The sequence below is a fragment of the Balaenoptera acutorostrata genome, chromosome 15, assembly GCF_949987535.1.
Source record: "Balaenoptera acutorostrata chromosome 15, mBalAcu1.1, whole genome shotgun sequence".
Classification (NCBI taxonomy): domain Eukaryota; kingdom Metazoa; phylum Chordata; class Mammalia; order Artiodactyla; family Balaenopteridae; genus Balaenoptera; species Balaenoptera acutorostrata.
The window spans coordinates 44730151-44751329 of record NC_080078.1 but is presented as its reverse complement, the minus strand read 5'-3'; the positions used below and the strand labels follow the sequence as shown (position 1 = coordinate 44751329).

The 21179-nt window shown below is 54.0% G+C and overlaps 1 protein-coding gene across 1 annotated transcript; it reads right to left on the bottom strand.

The window, feature by feature from the left end:
* Positions 1-7922: 7922 nt before the first annotated feature.
* Positions 7923-9097, bottom strand: SSTR4 (somatostatin receptor 4). The gene is given in 3 exon segments (XM_007198461.3): positions 7923-7999; positions 8002-8567; positions 8569-9097. Coding segments are annotated over 3 exon segments (1137 nt in total). The 5' UTR covers positions 9063-9097.
* Positions 9098-21179: the final 12082 nt, after the last annotated feature.

Sequence of the window (21179 nt, the reverse complement as noted above, 5' to 3'; positions counted from 1 at the left end):
ACACCAAAGAGGAACCTGCCAAAGAGGAAAGAAACTTCAGTTCAAAACAAGGGACTGGCCCTGTGTCCACAACTGTCCCGGTGGGACTCTGGGCCAGTGCCTGGCCTCTCCAGCCATCTGTCCGACACAGAGGGCACCGCAGGGGGCCGTGGGCCTGGGCACCCAGCCCCCAGGGGAGTCACAGGCCCCTGGACTGTAAAACCCGCCCTTTTTAGCAAACAGTTCTATGAGTCCTGAAGAACACACATTCGTGGAACTACTGCCATCATCAGTATATAGAATATGTTCATGACACCAGAAAGTTCCCTCCTGTCCTTCCCCCTCTACTGATGCTGGAGTTGTCTACACAGCAGGCCAGATCAAGCCTTTTTCCACTCTGAGGCTCGCTATGCCCTTAAGATCTCCCCGAACCAAGGATCCTGTGTTTTCATGTTTGAATCACAAAGACAAGATTTTCCAAGGAATGACCAGACAGACGGCCTTTCTTCCGTTTCAGCAAACAGGTTTTTAACAAAACCCAGCTCACATGTCTCCCAAAGCCCTGCTCATTCACCCCGCGTTCGGGCCCTGGTTGACCGAAATCCTGGCAGCCCACCAGAGTGTGTAAAGACACACAAAGCAAGTCGGAAAGCCTGCATATCACGCATTTCAGGGAGGAGGGGCACCTTGAGGCACGCAGGAGGAAGTAAGGAAATGCTGCGGCCCACGGAATCCCAAGTGGCCCCCCTGCACGGCCACAGCCCTTCCTGAGGCTCCTGGGCGTGACCTTCTCATGCGGACTGGGCAGGGGGCAGAAGACCCCCAAGCTCACAGTGGTCGTGTGTCGAATGGGGGTTAATCATTATGTCATCTCTTCGAGGAAAACCAAGGTTACGAAGAAGAGAGAAAAACATGTTTCCATGGTTGTCATGACTCGGTGGGGGGCACCCGAGAACATCTGAAAACATCCCTGACCTTCTCGGCATTTCTTTGTAAAATAACACAGGCTACGCCCGACTCTGTCTGTCTGTCTTGTTCAGAATGTGTGCCTGGGTTCAGCGCTATCTCTTTTTGTTTTGAGAGAGCCCTTCTTCCTTTTTTTGGTCAGCAGGCTCAGATGTAGGCAAACAACAGATTTCCTCTCACAAGAGAAATGAAATATTGTTTTAACATCAGATTCTAACAGAATCAAAATCCTCTTCAGCCTGTTTTGAAAGTGTGATTGCGAAAGACAGAAGGACCCTGGGGATGGTTAGTTCAGTCACGACTGCTGGAAATGGTGGAAACAAAATGGGGCAGCAGAAGCAGGAGGGTTTCAGGGATCCAGTGAAAAAATAAACCAAGATTCCAAACTGGGGTCCGTGGTGATGACGCCCCCCGCCCCAGACCAGACATATCCCCCGACTGCACCTGAAATAACCTTCTCCTGAACAAGACATCCACGAGCTGTACCATCCTGGGAAGCCCCTCTCCTGCACACTCGACTTAGGGCAGGGTTTCCCTGTCCTCCTGGAATTTTCTCCTGTCCTCACCCGGAGGCCGGCCCCAGCTGCTCACTCTGGGCTGTTGGACTCAAGCAAACCTTCCCTCGGCCACCCAGTGAGGAAGAGGAAGAGGAAGAGGAAGCTTGCCTCAGTCTCCTATACCCTCCCCCCTTCCTTCTGCCTCCCCCCTTAATTCCATTCGATTTCCTTGAACACATGGACCCCTACCTCCCGCAGCCATGCCGGAGATCCGCACCCCCTACCCTGCACCCTCGTATTGGACAGACGGTTCATTGTTCAATTCGTCTTGAAATGGTGATCTAAACCGGAAACACCAGTTTTGGCCCTTCTCTGCCAGCACTGACTCCCCCCTTTCTTCAAGCATCTTCGCCCTGTCCTAAGAGGTAGGACTTGTGGAATCCCACAGGGACAGGAGGAGAAAGGGAAGCCCGAAGGCACAGGGCAAGGCCCCCTCTCTGTGGTTTGTCTACATTTGCAGAGCGAGGGAATCGGTCTCAATCAACGGGGCTGAGACGATGCAGCACCAGCCCAGCAGCCAGCCGTCCAGGCCGCGATGGGCAGACGGGGCTGGGTCCTGAGGAAGAGCTGGCTCTGCGGGGCTGCGGGGGAGCTCTGAGCCCCGGAGGGGAGGGGCACCCATGCTGAGGAGGCAGCAACCTGCCCGGCACTTGCTCAAGCCCCGGGTTGTGGTTTGCGGGGGGGTGGTTTCTGGAGCCCAGGCTGCTGCTTCAAATCCAGGCGATCAGGAGGGCAGAGCGCCCTGCTTGGGGATGTGGGGAGATGGTGTGCTTGGGTGGCCTGCCTGCATCTGGGGAGCACCGTCCCCAGTTCTCTTCCCTTCAGGTCCTCCCCATGCTGCCCCCTCAGCGCATGGATCACGGCCACCGAGAGGGAAGGACACGGTCCTGGAGCCAGTCCCCATCTTGACTGAGGTGGCAGTTAAACGATGGTAACCTTATACATGTCAAAATGCACAGAACTGTGCACCGAAAAAGAGTGACTTTTCCCATGTATAAATTATGCTCCCATAAAAACAGATTAGAAAGAAATCACAGCCTCCTCAGAATGGCTAAAGAAAGCTGGATGCAAAAAAATACAAAAACCAACCAAACACAACGCCCCTCCCCCAAATACACCCCCAGCACCTTGCATGCACCTCCCTGTCTTCCTGTGCCGTTGGGTCGCTGTCTGAGCGGTGAGCCTCCTGGGCCTGCCCCGCACGCCTGGGCTGGATGCTCTTGCTCTGTCCTTTCTCCAGGGGCCACGCAGCATCCCTGCGGCCGCGCTGGGCTGGTGAGCGGTGACCTGCCCCCGGCCTGTGTGTCCCCAAATCTGTTTTCTCTCCCGGCGCACTGTCCACACCTCGCCAGGTGCCGGGTGGGGCTCACGGTGTCCTCATAACAGGAAGCCTCGGGTCTTACTTTGATGGTCAGTGCTCCTTTTCTAGGCAACGCGGTTGATGATTTTGGACTTTCTCAATATTGGTTCCCTCATTTTCAAAAGAGCCCCTCCCTGTTAGACACTAGGCCAATCCCGTCACAGGACCAGGGACCCTTCCTTCTTGTTGATAAAATGATTTAAAAACATTAAAACGATGAGAACACGATCCTGCCAACCTCCCCCTGAAAAGTGGAGGGCACATGCGCCCCGACTTCACAGGGACTCGGGGTCGTCCATGGGGCTCTTGACCAGGTGGACCTGCACCTCTCATTGTCACCACCGTCCCACGGCCGGGTCCTAAGTCCTCAATGGGGCCTATGAGGTCCTCGTCTGCTAATGCCTCCCACTGACTGGGCATCTCTGGCCTCTGTCCCAGTTACCCGGGGCACTGTCAGTGCCTCCCTTCCTGGCTGCTGGCACACACCGTCCCCTCTGCTTCGGCCCTTCTGCCCACCCTTCTCATCTTGGTTTCTCCCACACAACTCATGGAGGACGTCACCCCCCCCCCCACCTCAGCCTTCCTGGGGAGCCTGCCCTGCACAAGGTCGGGTCCTTGAGTGCATCGCCTCACAGAGACCAGATCGCTTCCCCGATCATTCTTATTTTGGCTTAGAAGTGCACTCTCATTCCCCTGCTGATCTGATTAATGCCCATGGTTGCCACTAACCAACCTCCAGGTTCCTCGAGGGCAGAGTGCTGTCCACGGAGGCCCCAGCCCCGCCCTGCCCTGACAGAAGCGGCAGGGGGTGTGCAGTCTGTATGCCTCTGCCCCCTTTCCCTGCCCCCTGTACTTGCCTCCCCAGAGCAGGGCTTCGGGGTGTGGTACCCACTGGCCAGGTGCAACAGGACAGGCCTCCGGATTCTGACATTTGTGCTGAAGGAATCTGAGGTTATTCCATTATCTCCTTAAGGAGAGGGAGGATGTGGAATGGGAATGCTTCTCGGCAGACAGCCTGACGGAGAACACTTTTGATGTGCAGATTTGCAGGAATCTTCCCAGCCACTGCTCAGGCTGCCAAGTTCGATTTCTGAGGTAGCACAGCCAACGCAGACCTCTCTTGGTTGTTTTTCCCTTTGATATCAGCGTTGGCACCTGAGGCGTGCTAGGTAGGATGTTTTTATGGTGAAAGTGAAGCCAAGAATTTAAAGATAAATGTGCAAATTGCATTCAAGTTTGCTCAAAACATAGTGCTGACAAACTGGGCAAGAACTCCGATGAGTGACCACCTGTCACGTGCAAATACCATCTTCCTGATTGTCTGGAAAAATTAAACACCTGGCTGGTCACTGAACAGTAAATTAAAGGCAATTTTAAAAGGTGAAGCCAGCTCACTGGTGGAGGGTACCTGAAGGCTGTTTCTACTTGGATAAAGATGTTTTCATTCCTGCCTGATGATCGAGGAAGGATACAGTGGAAACTGGTATTCTTGCATTGGTCAGAAACGCAGAAGTCTTATTTCCTTTTTGGTTAGTGTGTTGATCTATTTGCTTATATAGTCACAAACAAAAAACAACAACTGTATGCTTGAAATACAGTGGATTTCAACTCAAAAAAAAAATGTTTTCATTCCTGATGCAGCCAAAAGGTGTGATCCCCTAGTCTTGGTAAGCAGAGCAGCACTGAGGTCAAAGAGTGTCTGCACAGCTGATGCCCCAGGCCAGTAAAATGTGCAAGTGTCTTCAGACCTCGAGGGAGGGTTTTATGCAGCGGTTACAAAGGCCCCCGTTGCTACAGCTGGCAGTACCTCGCCTCTAGCACATCCCCGACAAATGATCGGCATGTTTTGCGGCTACTGAGTTGTTAAGCCCCGGGAGTCGAGAAGGTCCTGCAGCTGAAAAAGAGGACGGCCGGCAAGACTCTCCCTGCTCCACCGCATGATTTATGACTCCAAGGTCAAAGGCAGTGCCAATGCTCATTTTTAACAGGTTATGGAGAGAGCAGTATGCACAGAAGAATGCTGTCGTCCCCTCCCACCACCACAGCACCTTGCTCCAGCATTCCTGATAAAATAGAGCCACAGCTGGGAAGAACTCAAAACTCATAGTCTCCCTTTGTGCATGTTTCATGTGGGAAACTGAGGCTCAGTGAGGTTACACCATTGCCCACGGGGCTGGCTGGCGTGGAGTACCCCTGCCTCCTAGGGACTTTTCTTTCCATCACCTGAGACTGCCTTGCCTTCAACCATCACCAACTAAGTTGAAAAGGTTGCATTTTTTTTTTAAGTATTTGTTTATTTATTTATTTATTTATGGCTGTGTTGGGTCTTCGTTTCTGTGCGAGGGCTTTCTCTAGTTGCGGCAAGTGGGGGCCACTCTTCATTGCAGTGCACGGGCCTCTCACTATCGCGGCCTCTCTTGTTGCGGAGCACAGGCTCCAGATGTGCAGGCTCAGCAATTGTGGTGCACGGGCCCAGTTGCTCCGCGGCATGTGGGATCTTCCCAGACCAGGGCTCGAACCCGTGTCCCCTGCATTGGCAGGCAGATTCTCAACCACTGCGCCACCAGGGAAGCCCCCAGAAAAGGTTGCATTTTTAAATACTCAGCAGAGCATGAGTGTTGCCAAGACTCTGGGTCGGTGCCCGTCTTGCCCGCCAGAGAGTGTGCTCAGTGTGAGTCACTGTGGGAGATCCAGGAGAGGACCCCAGGCCCTACCCAGGCTGTGGCAGAGGCCCGACAGCGCATCCAGACCACTGCCTGTGCTGTGAACCCCTCACCTCGCTGCCATCAGCCTGCGTGGTTCACACAGGTCAGTTCAACTGCATCTATCAAGTGGCCGCCCTGCCAGGCACCGCCAGGCACTGGGGAACAAAGAAACAGTTCACTTTCAAAGGCTCTCAAGGGGTTACGGTTGCACGAGGCCCAGCACCGACTGCCTCCAGATGCCCAAGGTAACTCTAGTGTATCCTGCCAGAGCGGGGGTGGTCTGGTTGTGTCTGCGTGCATGTGTTTGTGTGCGCATGTGTACGTGTGCGTGTGGGTTCAAGGGGCTCCGTGTCTTAGTTAGGAGCTGCCAATCCACAGCCATATCTCCAGTCTGTGGTGCAGACTTGGCTACACATTTTCTCTCTGAGACAGATGGGGACCACCCAGTGCAGACCCGGAACGTGTGCATATCCACCTCGTCCCCAGTCTACACAACACACTCGTCACCACTGATCACTGCTTTCAGGTCACTGGGCTGTCTAGTCCCGTGCAGGAGTAAGTGCCCAATGATAAGGCTGTTTCTTTTTTCATTCATTAAGGGAGAAGCTGGCATCTACAGCCACGTGGACGAAACCATCAGGTTAGGCCTCTAAGAGTCACCATGTGCTGGATGGGGAAGGGCCTCCTGATTTTAGAGGCAGAACTCTAAGGACCTGGGTTCAGTCCCTTGCCCGGTCACATGACACTGGAACCAGGACCCGAACTTGGCTCTCCTGCCCGTTCCTGGAACATCAGGGGTCTGCTTACATCCCTGAAACCTGGCTTTGGCCCGATCTCTTCAGGGAAGGGCCTCGTTCCCTTTGCCCCGGCTCTCAGGGAGGAGCCCTGGCCCATGGTGGAAGCAGGGCGTGCCCTCTGGCCTTGCCCTACCCTCTGGGCCCTGCCTCAGCCTTCTTTAGCTCCCCAGCAGCCCCCTATGCCCACCTTGGAGGCTGCAGGCTGCCGGAGGAGACATGAGTCTGGCAGGTCCTGGACCAAGTCAGGCCCAGGACGTTTTCTCTTGAAGCCGCCCTTCCAGGAAGCCATGAGCTCTGCAAGCCTGACCCTCGGGTGAGCGGAGCGGCCTCTCCTCAGAGGCCCTGCTCCCCGCCCGCCCCAGTATCTTCCTCTCACCGTCAGGACCCACCAGCCAAAGCCAGGAGTGTCCTTGGCTGAGGTGAGCCGGGGCCCCCGTGGCGCTCCCTGCACACAGAACAGCCCGCTTGCCGTTCAGCCTCCCACAGAAGCCCTGCCTGCATCTCCCAGCCCCCGCCTCTGCTTTTGGCAGAAAGCAGGATCAAAGCTCCTCTTAGGCCAGTTTTGTCCTTTGGGGAAAGATAATTTATCCTTGGGTGAACATCAGGCAAAAAATTATGGCCTTTTACTGTGTTCAGCCTACATTTGTTTATTATCAACATCTGGCTGATGTTTTCCTGAATATAGACTATTTTTTAATAGCGGGTGATACAGCTGCTTCCTCCATTCAAAATCCGGGCTGATTTCCATCTGCCTTCTCTGGTCTTCTTTCACCTTCCCTTGCTCCCCTCCCACCCAGAGGGAGGGGGCAAGAAATCCCATCATTGCAGCTAGATGAGATTTATCCTCTCCGCTTCTTTATTATGGACCTGGTTTCATGCCTCATAATAAACCCCACTCCAGGTCTCTCTAAACCTTTTCTACTCACAAAAAGCCTGCTACCGGCCCAGGACAACCAGGGTGACACTTGTGATTGCAAGCAGGTATTGGGCCGGGGGGTGGTCAGGGGGGTGACAGAGTCTGGGCCCCAGGCTGTCACACACAAATATCTCTCTGCACAAGGGCCCTGGAACAGCAGCAAAGGGAGAGCATTTGGAGGCATCTCCCTTCCTCCTCCTCTTTCCAAACACGCTGTGTCCCCACCACAGGCAGAGAGAGAGTCTGCGCAGAGCAGGGGTGCCGGCTCCCTCCACCCTCCGGACAGTCCTCTCCCAGGCAGAGCGCTGTGACAAGTCACGTGCAGGTGGCCACTCCTCCCTGGCATCCTCCCTTCTCCCCCCTCAAAAACCAGCCAGAGTTTCAGGAATGATTCACATCCTAGATCAGTTCTCAGAGGGTCCTACCCCCATGGAAGCATCCTTCTGAAAGTCAGCGTGCTGGGGAGAGGGGAAGCCTGAGGGGCTCTGATGCTCTTGGGGTTGCACGAAGACTGCGGGAAGCAGGTGCCTGTGGAGGAAGGTGGTGGTTCTCAGGGGAGCATCCGGCACCGGCGATCTGCTGGGCTGTAGGGTGGTGCAGATCCCTTGGAGGTGGCCACGCTGGGTGGGTGGGGAGGGCATCTCAGAAGGTGGTGGTCCTGGTGAGGGGGACCTGCTTGCGGCTGGGTTCTGGTTGCCTGGGCTCCTGCTGGCAGGGGCTCCTGTGCCCCCTCTGCTCTTGAGGGCGGTGGCACAGTAGTCCAGTGGCTCTTGGTCTGCACCGCCAGAGGCATCCAGGAGACAGCAGCACAGGCAGAGAACCCGCTGGAAGGACCGGCAGAAGTTGTCGGAGAGGAAGCCGTAGAGGATGGGGTTGGCGCAGCTGTTGGCGTGGCTGATGAGGGACACGTGGTTGACGGTGGCATCCAGGCCCGTCACAGAGAAGTTCAGCAGCTGCACCGCGTAGAAAGGTAGCCAGCAGAGCACGAAGACGGCCACCACCGTCAGCACCAGCCACGTGATCTTCTTCCCGGAGCGCTTCTGCTGCTGCCAGCCGGCCAGCAGCGCCAGCGCCCGCATCTTGCCCACGATGAGCACGTAGCACAGGCCGATGGCCAGGACGGGCAGCAGGAAGCCCAGCAGGAAAGTGCAGACCACGAAGACCACCGACCACGCTGGGCGCGGCCAGTGCAGGTTGCAGGCCACGGCCCTGCCGCCGCGAGCCGGCCTGGTGTCGGCGAAGACGGCAAGGGGCAGGGTGACCAGTGAGGACGACAGCCACACACCCGCTGACCAGTCTGGCCCCGCCGGGCCGGCGGCAGGTGGCAGCGCGCAGCGGGTGCACCACAGCCAGGTAGCGGTCCACGCTGAGCACGGCCAGGCAGAAGACGCTGGGGAATGAGTGGAGGCCGTCCACGCTGAGCACCGCGCGGCACCGCGCCGGGCCGAAGGGCCAGTGGCGCAGGGCGGCCGACGAGGCCACGAAGGGCGCGCTCAGCATGAAGAGCTCGTTGGCCGCAGCCAGGTTCAGTAGGTAGATGTTGGTGGCCGTCTTCATCTTGGCGTAGCGGAGGATCACGAAGATGACCAGGGCGTTGCCCACCAGGCACACCAGCGCGGAGACTCACTGGATGGCTACCGAGCCCGCCGCCCCCGCCCCCCGGTCCCCGCCGCCGCCGCCTCCTCCGTCGCCGCCGGGGTGCCGCTGGCGTTGGTCGCCGGGGGGCCAGGCCGTCTCGAGTCTTTCCTCGCCCCCGGGAGGTGGCGTCGGGGGAGCGCTCATCCCGGGAAGGCGGCGGCGGCGGCGCGGCGGAGCGGGCGCGGACGGCGCTGAGCCCCGGAGACCGGCGGGGCTGCGGGGCTGACGCGCGCCTTTCCCTGCTCCGCCCAAAGCGGGGCGCTCCCGCCCACCCGCGCCCAGCCCCGCCCTACGCAGACCCCGTCTTCTCCGGCCCTTTGCCACCTTCTTCCCTGCTCTGCTCTCCGGGACCCGCAGCCGCGGGGTTTCTGGAGTCCTCCGTTTGGGTCCTGAGGCCCCCGGGATGGCGGGGACTCACCTGTGCGCACAGAGCCATTTGCCGGCGCTGACATCCTCCCATCTCCAACCCCGCCCCTGCCCCGTTCATACTCTGAAAACCCGCAGGGTCTGTCGCGCCTGAAACTTTTTACGGGCAGAGCCCGAGGTTCCTGCTGGCGTCGCGGGGAGTTCCAGGTCTGCCCGGGCCCCCATCGCTCCCTCCCCGCACCCCGCGCAGCCGTGGATCCCGCGACCTTTTCCATTGGATTTTGGTGGGGCTGGGGGTTGAGGTGGGAAATGGACACGCGGAGACAGAGATGCCACAGGAGAAGGCCAGCCTCTGACCCAGGTGCTCCGTGCGCGGGCCGGCACGGACGGAAGCGGAGAGCACTAAACCCAGACGCCCGGAAACCTCTGCCCCGCGACTCAGCTTCCCTGGAGGCGGGGTCTGCACCTGGATATCTGAAATGTGCCTGGGAGGGGTGGTCAGGACGGGTCGCGGGTCCTCACTGGGTCTCCTTCTCCTCCTAAACTCTGGAGAATGCGAGTTCACACCCCCAGGGTGAACCATCCTGGACACACACCAAGCAGCCCCCAGTCCCAGCCCTCTCTGCTAGTCGGCACAGGGCACAGCAGAGTTCCTGCAGTGGGGGTTTGCCCTGGAAAATTGTGGGGTTCCGGCCCTTGGGAGCCCCGCCTCTGTGGGCGGTGGCCTCCTTGCGCCCCAGATCAGTCCTGAAAGCCTCTGGTACATTAGGAAGGGGCTCCCAGATTAAACTGAAATCCGGCGTATCGGAGGCCGAGAGCAGGGAATCATAGTGTTTGCACAAATAGTCTCCCCAGATTCCGTGTTTAGAGAGGAATCAGAAAGGCAGCTGAGACGCCGGCCACCCCACAGCAGTGACTTCTCCAGTGGGTGAGCACACGGGCACGGGCCTTTCTCCTGCAGTGGGCTTGGGGGGCGGGGACACGGGCCCCCAGGCAAGATGGGCTTGTCCTGAGATGGACACTCTTCCGTGCTGTCCCATTTCCCTACCTCACCCTCAAGTCCCCTCGCACCTTGAACCCCAGGCCCAGGTTGGGAGCAGGATGCCTTAGCTTTGAAAAATGACTAAAATGAGGAAAACAAAGTTGAGTTGATACCAAGCGTCACTGTCCTTGACACAGCGTCATCATAATGACAAAGCCTCACAGACGTGAAGAACGAGAGGTGGGGAAATCCAGGGTCAATGCAGAGGTTTTTCCTCAAAGTCAAGAAAACCTCACGCGGCTGACTTACCAGGGGTTTGGTTGAGCTGTTGGTGTGTGAGGGGGAGGCAAGTTTGGAACAGAGGTGGTTTTGAAGGCAGGGTAGATTAAGGTGACTGCCTTGGTCTGAATCCCCACTCCACCGCCTCCCTGCTGTGTGACCCTGGGCAAGTTACTCAACCTCTCTGTAAAGCGGCATCAGTCTTGGCGCTATGGCACATGGGCTGTCATGTGGGCTAAATAAGCCGACACACGGGAAGCAGTTACAACAGTGTTTGACACCCATAAGCACTATATGGGATCATTATTATTAACACCCCCAACCAGGTAGCTTGGTAGCTCAGAGCTCCTGGGTGCGTGTGTGTTTGCCCCGAGCACGCTGACTTAGGCATTGGACCCCCTTTATCAGTCCGGGTGAGCTGGGAGGGGCAGGCGTCGCTCCTGGGACACGGGAGCTGCTAGGATGTGAGAGGCTGGGTGCAGACCCCGCTGAGACTGACCATGGAAGCGGAGGTCCCATCCCCACTGCAGCCTGGGACGTGGTGGGGGGCGTGTCTGACATAGCCTTGGCTTTGAGGAGCTCGTCCCCAGAGAGCCAGGCACCCTCTGCAGTGTGGGAACTTGACCCCTGGCTGTCCACTGGCGCCCCCTGGGAGCCCGGGCCCGTCCCGCACACTCTGCGTTACTTGGTCTGGAGGTGGCCCAGGCACCTGAATGTTTTGAAGGCTCTCCAGCTAATTCTAAAATGCACTGATGCAACTTTTAATTGAATAAAATTACAGAGAGGCAGGCAGCCAGGGGCCACGGTGTGTGGAATTCACTGTGCCCTCAGGAGGGCTACAGGGAGAGTCTGGGAGGAACATCCGGAAAACCGATCGGAGGCCTCTCTGCTCAGGGGGACAGCCTGGTGGCCCCCGGGTGGGAAGTAGCTGCGCCCGCTGGGCCCCCAGACCTGTCCTCTCCCCATGGCACTAAAGGTATGCCTGAAGGGGACCAGCCTCTACCTTTCTCCACGGGGAGAGAACACCCAGGGCCACGGTCTCACTGAGTAAAAGGGGCGGGAATGAAGGCCATTCATACGATGTTTCCAGCTCACCTGTCCCTCCCCTGTAGGATATAAATGTGGGACCTATTTTGGGTCTGTTGATTAAATGTCCAGCATCAGGCCCAGTGCTCTGCTGCACATTGTCACAAGCTACGCAGAGCTGGACCCTGGCTGGGTCTCAGGGATCTTCTCCTCCAGGTGGTGGAAGGGCCGCCCTGGGTCCAGCCCGTCCCAGCTGCTGGAGCGCTGGTGGGAGTTCCAGGCTGAGTGATGAGGGAGAGGGTGGAGCTGGGGCCTCTCAGCCCCTCCTCACGTCGGAAGGGACAGGAACGCCTCCTTTGTTGCACATGGGAGTATCTCGCCTGTTTTCACAAGTCGGAAGTGCTCTTCAGGCACCTGGACGGCTGCACCTGGCCCGCAGGTCTCGGGAGAAGCTTTTACTCAGGGGCCTCAACAAGGAGGGGCTTGGCGCTCGGCAGCGTGAGGACAGTGGTCCTGAGAGCTTCTGTCACAGCTACTAGAAAATCATCTGAAGTGCTCTCAATGTGTCTTTGACTACTTCTGTGCCGAGCGTGTTAAAGGCATAACCAGGCTGAGCGCACGGCTTTGTCAGGAGTGATTTACATAATCGCCCTTCTTCAGATGCCCCTCTGAACTCCGGTGACATCCAGACAGTGTGCTGACAACAGCCCACTCTGCCCCAAAGACCCAGCTGTCGCATTAAATACAGGGCTCCCTCTAAGAATTTATGAACAAAAGGTCAGCATGACAAAGGCACAGGTCTGGGTTGGGGACCTGTCTGCAGTGTCCAGATGTCAGACGCTGCTGTCAGCCTCTGGAGCGAGGAAGTTGAGGGCTGTTCTTTTCTTTGGGGGTTGTTTTCAGACTGTCTCAGCGTCTTGGCCTCACGGCTCTGCGTGCAGAAAAGAACGGGCTGGGACACAGAAAACGTGGATTTAATTTCAGACCCTCTGCTTACGAGGGTGTGGGCTTGGGTAGCTGCCCCGAGCAGTGCTTCTCCAAGCGCGGCCCCGCATCCTCGTCCTGCTGAATCAGAACATGGAGAGTGGGGACCAGCCCTCCAGGGGCTCTGGGGACACCCAGGTGTGGCCCTCTGAGCCTCCATCTCATCCAGCCCACCTCCCAGAGCTGTGAACCAGTGTCGGGAAAGATAATTGGACGTGGAGACTCTGAAATCTCTGCACCAGCACAGGCCACAGGGGGTGCCGAGCACTTGAAATGTAGAGATGAGCTGTGGGTGTGAAACACACCCCCAATCTCAGAGACTTAAGATGAACGAAAGAAGGTGAAATGTCTCACTATATTTTTTATATCGGTTATGTGTTGGAGTGATAATATTTTGGATAAAGAGGTAAAAGACAGTGTATTACGAAATGAATTTTAGTTCTTTCGTTTTCCTTTATTTCTGTAGCTGTTGGAACACTTCGATTTCCCTGGGGCCTCACATTGTATTTCTAGAGCACCAGAGCCTGCAGGCCTCCACGATGCCTCCAGCGAGGCTGCAGATGTGCCTGTCCTGCAACTTCCGTGCCGCAGCCACTGGATCTGGTGGCTCTTTGAATTTCATTAAACTTAAAAAATAAATGCAATCCTCAGTCACGTGACGTATATTTCAAGTGCTCGAGTCACACATGGCTGTGGCTACCATCCTGCACGGTGGAAATCTAGAACCTTCCATTGTAGTGGAAAGTGTGGCACGAGGTTAAGAGTAGGGCCTTTATGTCCCTGGGTCCAGTCTGGCCTTGACAAAGTCCCAGCTATTGTTGCACGCCTCCCAACGTCCATGCTCCTCTTCCCTGGGGGGCAGATCTCTGGTTTTGTTTTGGACTTCTTTTTCAATGTACTCAGGGGCTCAAGTCAGTTCTCTTCCCAGAGTCTGTGCTGGCTTTTTAGAGGTGGGCATGCAGCCTGAATCTGGCCAATGAGACATGAGGGGGCATCACTAAAGCTGCAGGGGCAACTTTTCTTCTTTTTTTTTTTTGGCAGAAACACTCGGCTTGTGGGATCTTAGTTCCCAACCAGGGATTGAACCTGGACCACGGCAGTGAAAGCACCAAGTCCTAACCACTGGACCGCCAGGGAACTCCCCTGCAAGGGTTAACTTCTGGGGAAGGTTTTGCTATTGTCCTGTGGGGATATAAGGCTTGGAGGAGCTGCAGCTACCTTGTGACTATGAGGTGAAAGCTTATCCAGTATGTTGAAGATAGTAGGACAGGAAGCAGGAAAGAGCCAGGGGGCTTGGTAATCGTGAGAGTTGATGAGGCAACCAACTCTGGTGCTGCTCCCATTGAACTTCTTTTCATGTGAGGTGATCCACTTTCTTGTGGCTTCAGTGCATTCAGAGGTGTTTTCTGTATTGCAGCCGCAAATGCTCTAGCCCATTATCTTTGGGCAAGTCACTGGCCTTTTTAAGCCTTGCTTTTCTCATCTCTAAGGTGTGAACACAAGTTCTTACCTCATTGAATGAGCTACTGTGATAATAATGCCAGCAAACATTCATATCACACGTGTTGTACGCCAGACTCTGCTTAAAACAGTCGATTCATGTAACATACCTAAAACACTCAGCATAGGATCCTGAATCTTGTATGTTCTCAACACTCATCCTTACAATCGTTGTTGTTACAGGAACCAGGCTATTAGTCCAGACAATCTGTTCCTGGACATTTACTTTCAGCAGGAAGAAGTAGCCTTCCCGTCCTCCCACCCCCCACCCCAGGGGGAAGGTAACAGGAGAACCTGAAGGATTTTTGCCCCATGTCAGCTTTAGAGATTCAGATCCTCTCCCAGCTGAACAACAAGGAAGCAGTATATAGAAGACTGTCTTTCTGGTGTTCAGGTTACAATACATACATTTAGAAATAGACTCAATTCAAGTTCTTGCAAAACCATTTGGAGGCCAAAGGAACACAGTCTGAGAGTGATTCTGGATGCAAACCAAACTCCTGGAGCTCAGGGGTGGGTTTGCTCTGCCGGCACACCATGCCCTGCCTGTCGGCATCCTGCTCAGCGAGCAGCTTGGTGACTGGTCCACTTCTTAACGTTCAGCTGAGTACTGTGCTGGGCCAAAAATTTACGCTACCTGAAAGCGACCCAGCCAGCCTGCCATGGTCTCACGGCAGCTGGCAGGAGACAGGGATTCCTGGGTCTGAGGCAAGGACTTGATCGCTCAGGGCCCAGCAGGGCTGAGCTTCCTGTTTGCACCAATCCCCCTGGTCCCCCCCCCCACCAACAAAACCCCTCCCCCCCGAGCTCATGAGGGTGATGCGGGAAGGCCCGTGTGGATGCTGCACCCAAGGTGGGTTCACGTCAGAGTTAAGGAGCCTCAGGGACTTCCCTGGTGGTCCAGTGGTTAAGACTTCATTCTTCCAATGCAGGGGGCATGGGTCTGATCCCTGGTCAGGGAACTAAGATCCCGCATGCTGCATGGCACGGCCAGAAATAAATAAATTAAATTAAATGATTTAAAAAAAGGAACCCCGAATCTAAGAAATCTTAGTCTTATTAAGAGTCAATAGCAAACCAGCCCAACTTTGCCACTGAGAGAGGTGGTATCTTTATTACTCTGACCAGGAATCCAGCTCCCAGCCGCCCCCAGGATGCACCGCCTCTGTCTCTAAGGCCACTGCTGGACAAACAGCCTTGAGACTTCAGGGCAAGGAGGTCAGCGCCTCGGCTCACAAAACGCGCAGAGATGGGAGAGGCTGTGGCGTTGTCTCCCAGGCTCGTGCTCACCACACGAGGCAGAGGAAGACCCTCTGTCTCTCCCGTCTACGGCTCTCTTCACAGATACCCTGTTTGTATCTCAGAGCTGCTTGCCATTGGATTTGGCTCCACGCTGTCCCTTTCCCTTTTGGTGGCCCATCACTTTCTCAGTGGTGCACGTTCAGAGGACCAGGGAAGTGCGTCTGATTGGTCCAGCTCGGGTCCAGTATCCAGTCCTGGGTGGACTGGCCATGGTCAGTGCAGGTCAGCTGACACAGACACTCTGCCTGCCTTTGTGGATGGATGGGGTGGGGCAGAGTCTCTCGGGGTGAAAACGGCTTCACTGAAGACTCATCCAGAAACGTTTATTGCACAACTGGTGTCACCATCCTTAGCAGCAGTAGTCCTTTAGTCAGGGTATAAATCACTCATATTAAAAAGAGTCATCAAATTGACTCAGCTTCAGCAGGAAACAGTCACCACAATAAAGCCCTTTAATTGTATGGTGTGCATTTTCTCAATATTCGAAAAGTGTTGTGCCTCCCTGCTGAGCAGATTCAGAGTGAAGCTTGACAACTCCTTTCATCGCTAATGGCTTGCTGCTTTTTGGAAGGTGCCAGAATCATTTGTATTACCACTGAAATGAGCTATTTATGTAAATTCTACTCAGGAAAACAGAAAAGCAATTGCAAAGCCAATCCAGCAGCCAGAGAAAAGGCAGCCCAATGAAAAGGGATGAATGGGAGAAAGCAGTGGAGTTCTAGCAAACAAAGTCAGTCTCAGCAGGACCCACCGACAGGGAGCTGTCCTTTGCGGCTGAACGTGGAGGGAGGGGTCAGAACAGGCTGGGTCCTAGCGCCCTTAACTTCCCATCTTTGTGGACGGAACTCTTCTCGTTTTCCAACACCAGCCTCTCAGAAAACAAGAGACTCTGAGCTTGTGCATGTGCACTTGAGTGATGAATAACTCTTCATGGATTTATCCGTGTTGTAATTATTCTCTCTCAATGAAATGAAATAGCTGTCAAAAGAGAGAAGCCCGATAAAGTTTGGCCAACCGTGCATGCTTGGTCAGAGCTAGTCTCCGGTTTACAAAATGTCAAAAACCAGTAGGAAAGGGCACTTTGGGGTGAGTGGTGGGACTAGTTTTCTCTGCCCTGGAAGTGCTTTGACCCTTTGGCTCCCTACCCTGCAGCTCGTAACTGGAGAGGCCTCACCCCTGCCTACAAGGTAACCTCTGCCCAGGCTTTGGAACTAGTTATTCTCAAGGGTCCCGTGTCAGACACTGAGCGTCCAAGCTGCCTTCCTCCCAGCACACGGGAAGCTGACCTCCGGCCTCCTGCCCTGGACCTCCCTCCCACCCCGTCCCAGCCCCTGGCTTCTCTCCTTCCTGCCTTGCTGCCCTGGGCCCTGCACCTGGCTGCTCTTTCCAAGCCTGGGGTCCTTGGGAATTTGTCTGTTCCTCCATCGAGGTGTTTGCAAGCTCCAGACACTGGACTCAGCATTTTGAGAGGTACCATCCACGATGGGAGGGAGAGAGGCGGTAAACGGACTCTTCCCGTGCAGGAGAGCCAGGCTAGAGGTGGGGCTGGGCTTCACGGGGCACCGAGGGGGCCTCCTACAGCTTGGGGACGCCAGGCAGACTGCACAACGGGGAGAACTTGTCCCCGACATCAGAGAGGAGGGCGTGAGGGGCCCAGTCCGAGGACCTCGGGGCTAGAGCAGAGGGCCCCCTCGCCCGTCTGTTCTGGACCCCACGGCCCCCCTGGCGGGTTTACCATGTAGGAGAGCGCTTCTCTCATTACTTGGGCAGCTCGGGTTAGACTCTGGGTGGTGCGTGTACTGGAGGGCCTTTGAATGTTTACACTATTGGAACAGTTTAATGTGGTTAGAAAAGAGTGCATGGGGCCAGGGTCAGAGCGAAAAGAGGTGTATTTAAGGTTCACGTGTGTGTTCCTCTCTATGCTTCTCTGATGGCCCTAGAAGCTGGGCGGGGTCACCTTCAAAGGCAACATCTGGACCAGCCCTGGGAGATGTGTTTTCTTAGTGCTGGGAGGCTTTACACTAGCAAGTCCGGACTCTTCTGTTATACCAACAAGACTCAGGCTGAAGAGCAATATTTTCTGAGTGATGGCTCGACCATCGTCTTGCACAGCCTGGAGCCCGGAGCTGTCCTTCCCTCTAGAAAATGCTTCTCAGAATCACCTGGGGTGCGTGGTCCAGCGCAGGCCCTGGAGCCCACTGCTGACTTGAGAACTCTGGGGAGAGACGGGGCCTTGTGGTCTGGCATCTGAATTTTTAGCACGCTCCCCAGGTGATCGGAATGAACACCAAAATTTGAGAGCCTTACTCTGGAAAACAGGTAAAAAGACCTTGTAAAGGAAATAGAAATTGCGGCAGCTAATCCACGTGGAAGCCCTGGGTAGGGTTTGTGTAATGTGCCTCTGAGATGTTCTGGTTACAGTGTAGATTCTTAGGCCGCTAGCTCCGCGGGCCAGAATCTCTGGAGCTGGAGCACCAGAGTCTACATATCTGATAAACACTTTGGTTAGTTATAAATGTGGAAGGGATGATTTTGGAGCTCCGAAGCTGGAGTAGTTTTTCAATTTTTTTTTTTTTTTAGTTATTTCTGAGATATACATTTTAAAGTAATAACTAGAATTATGACTTATAACATTATACCAGAACATATAAGATTTTTAGAAATTTCATGTTATGTCTGAAACATTTGTATTAACATATTTCCATACAAATAACCCAATGAAAGTTTAGTATTAGTTGTTTTGTTTGGTTTTTTTATACTGCAGGTTCTTATTAGTCATCAATTTTATACACATCAGTGTATACATGTCAATCCCAATCGCCCAATTCAGCACACCACCATCCCCACCCCACGATTTTCAATTTTCTTAACGTCGTAGATCCTTTTATTTTTTATTTTTTTAGTTTGAGCTCGGTGATTTGAATGAGGTAATTATTCTAGCCAATAACAAATAGAAGTGATGTGAGCAGCCAAGGACCTCTCAGGTGAGCGTGGGGGACAGGACAGCTCCCGGAGAAGAGGTCCCCTACTTGGGCAGGTCTCTCAGGATTCTAGACTAGTGGTTCTCCAGGTAGGATCCATAGAACAGCAGTGTCAGCGTCCCCTGGGCTTTGCTAGACTTGTAAATTCTGGGCGCCATCACCCCATCCCCCCTGCTCTGAATTCTAAACTCAGGGGCCCAGAAATTCCTGTTCATGAGCCCTGCAGAGGACCCTGATTGTATTCAAGTTTGAGAACCAGTGCTCTGGACTTTGGCGGACAGTTTTTGACTGCTTGGTGAGGGTCCCCACTGTTCCCAAGCATGTCCCCCCTCTCTCTGCTGCTCTATGCGGTGGAGGATGGAAAACCCAGACCTCCTTCTCCCTACCCACAGCCCTGTGCTGCGGAGACACAGAGCAAACCTCTCAGTCCCAATGCCCACACTTTCTGGACCCCTACCTTTCACAGCTGGGGGGATTCAAGCAAAGTTCTTTGTCTTTCATGGAATAAAGATGCCCTCTAAAGTCTTAGTAACATTGTTGGTGGATATTACATAAAAGGACTAAAATTTTTGCTTTTAAAATTTAGTGTATGAAAGGGGAAAATAGTAACCTCGCAGCGGGGACACTTGGGACAGAGGTCAAACCAGCAATGTTGGGACCAGCCAGCGTCCTAACACCTGATCCAATGTCCTGACAGGAGCACCAGGCACGTCCACGCCGTCGCTGCCCAGAACACACAACCTGAGTCAGTTCATTGGGAAACATCGGGCAAACCCACTGGAGGACGTCCTACACTGACCTACACTTTCTAAAACATCAAGGTCAAGCACACGTTGTTCCACATCCAGGAGGCTCAAGAGAGCTGAGAACTGAAAGTCCTCGCTGCCTTGGATTGGAAGCGGAGGGACAGAGCCATCCGGGGCATCATGGGCACAAGTGTCAACAGGTAAGTGTGGCCTGTGCATTTGACAGTAGCACTGCTCAGTGTTAAACTTTCTGATTTTGACTGTCGTACTGTGGATGCAAAAGAGAATGTCGTTGTCCTCAAGAAAGCCCAAAGGAATATGTAGGCAGGATCCTATATGCAGGATTCTATAAGTTATTCTCAAATGGTTTAGACAGAGAGGAAGCAAGAGAGTCTGAGAGAAGGATAATAGGGCAAAATGTAAACAATTGATGACTCTGGGCGAATGGGAGTCCTTTGAACTCTTCTTACAACTTTTCTGCGGAAACAATTTTTTAAACAGTGTGCATAAATTTAGAGAGAGTATTCAAGCGACTGTCAGGGTGGTTTTGCATAGTGGGATTACCGAGGGGGGGGTAATTTATTTTTTCTTTCTTAAAATCTGTTTCGCCCCTAACATTCTGTAGTAAGCATGAACTCTATTTGAAATCAGAACAGAACGAATGACGTGATAAAAATGATTTTTTTCTTTTCATACATATTCCAACTGTTGTTGTCTTTCCTTTCTGCTGGCTGAAGGAATCCATATCTACTTCTCGAAAGGATCTGAGATCTCTCAGAGCCAGGGGCACACACAAAACTCAACCAAATGGCACCCAAACCATATACACAAGTGGGTGGGGAAGAGAATTTAACTCATGGGACTCTTGATGAAACGCTTTTGCTCCCCTTATTCTTGGAAGCCCGAATCTTTCCAGTCTGCTGGTGGTGTCTATTCCACACGCCTAATTAGCTCGTTTCCAGTAGGGTTTCACGCTCAAAGCACGAGCTTTCTTCTTCTCTGTATGCGCCTCTGTGCGGCTGTGGGTGAGGTCGCCAGGTCTCTGGGGAAGCACCAGATTACCATCTTTCTGCTTTTCCTGCCCTGCTAAGCATCTCAGCCGTATTATGGAGATAATTATCTTTTCCAATAATTTTCTCCTTGTTACCATGAAGATTTAGACAATACTTGGCAGATGCCGAGTACTTGAGATAATGGCTGTTATTTGAAGATCTTCCTCCTGTTCAAACGAGGTTGCTAAGATAACACGTACAGATCACAGACCTCCTCTCTACAATGGGCTTGGATTCTGAACATGTAAACAGTACGATATGTGAGCCTTTGGATTCGCTTGAAGTCTGTGGGGTGAAATCAGAACCTGAGATCTGCCAGGCGTGGTGGATGTTCTCGGGTTTTCCTTCCAGACAATGGGTGGTGAGCCGGAAGGAAATCCCTCCAGCAAAGCCCTGAACTTGAATGCCCTGGCCTCTCTTAAAGGGCAACAGTGAGGCCGTCTCAGCCGTGTCGGACTGCTTTTATGGATACCTCTTTGTTTCTTGAGTTAGGTTTATTACTACTTGGCCAGTTGTAGAAATAACACAATTTCTTAGAAACACTTATTTGTGGTAACTTTCCAGAGCTCTGTGGCCATGTTCAAACGAAGGCATTATGTGGTGATTGCTGCAAAACACACCCTACTTGATAGGTTGATCATAAAATGAGGTTGATCATTTTATCATTAAAGGGCTGGTTGTAGATACGCTTGACCCACTGCATACCTGTTCAAGATATACCTGCTGAAGACGTAAAGAACTGAGTGTCTAAACAACTGCAAGGAGCTCATGTCCTTTTGCAGAGCTGGGGTTTGTGGATGACACAGGTTCTCAGCTTTATCAGGCAGACAGACCTGGTCCCCAGCCCTCAGCTGGGAGCTTGGCAGAGACGCAAACCCTCAGGCCCTACCTGGAACTTCTGAATCAGAATCTGTATGGTGATAAGATCCTGGGGCGTTGAACTCAGTTCATGAGAGGATGCAGCCTGGGGGCAGCGGGGCCGGCAGATGTTGTCCTCCGGGGGTGGGTGGGGAGGCGGAGGTCACCGAAAGGCTGGCTGAAGA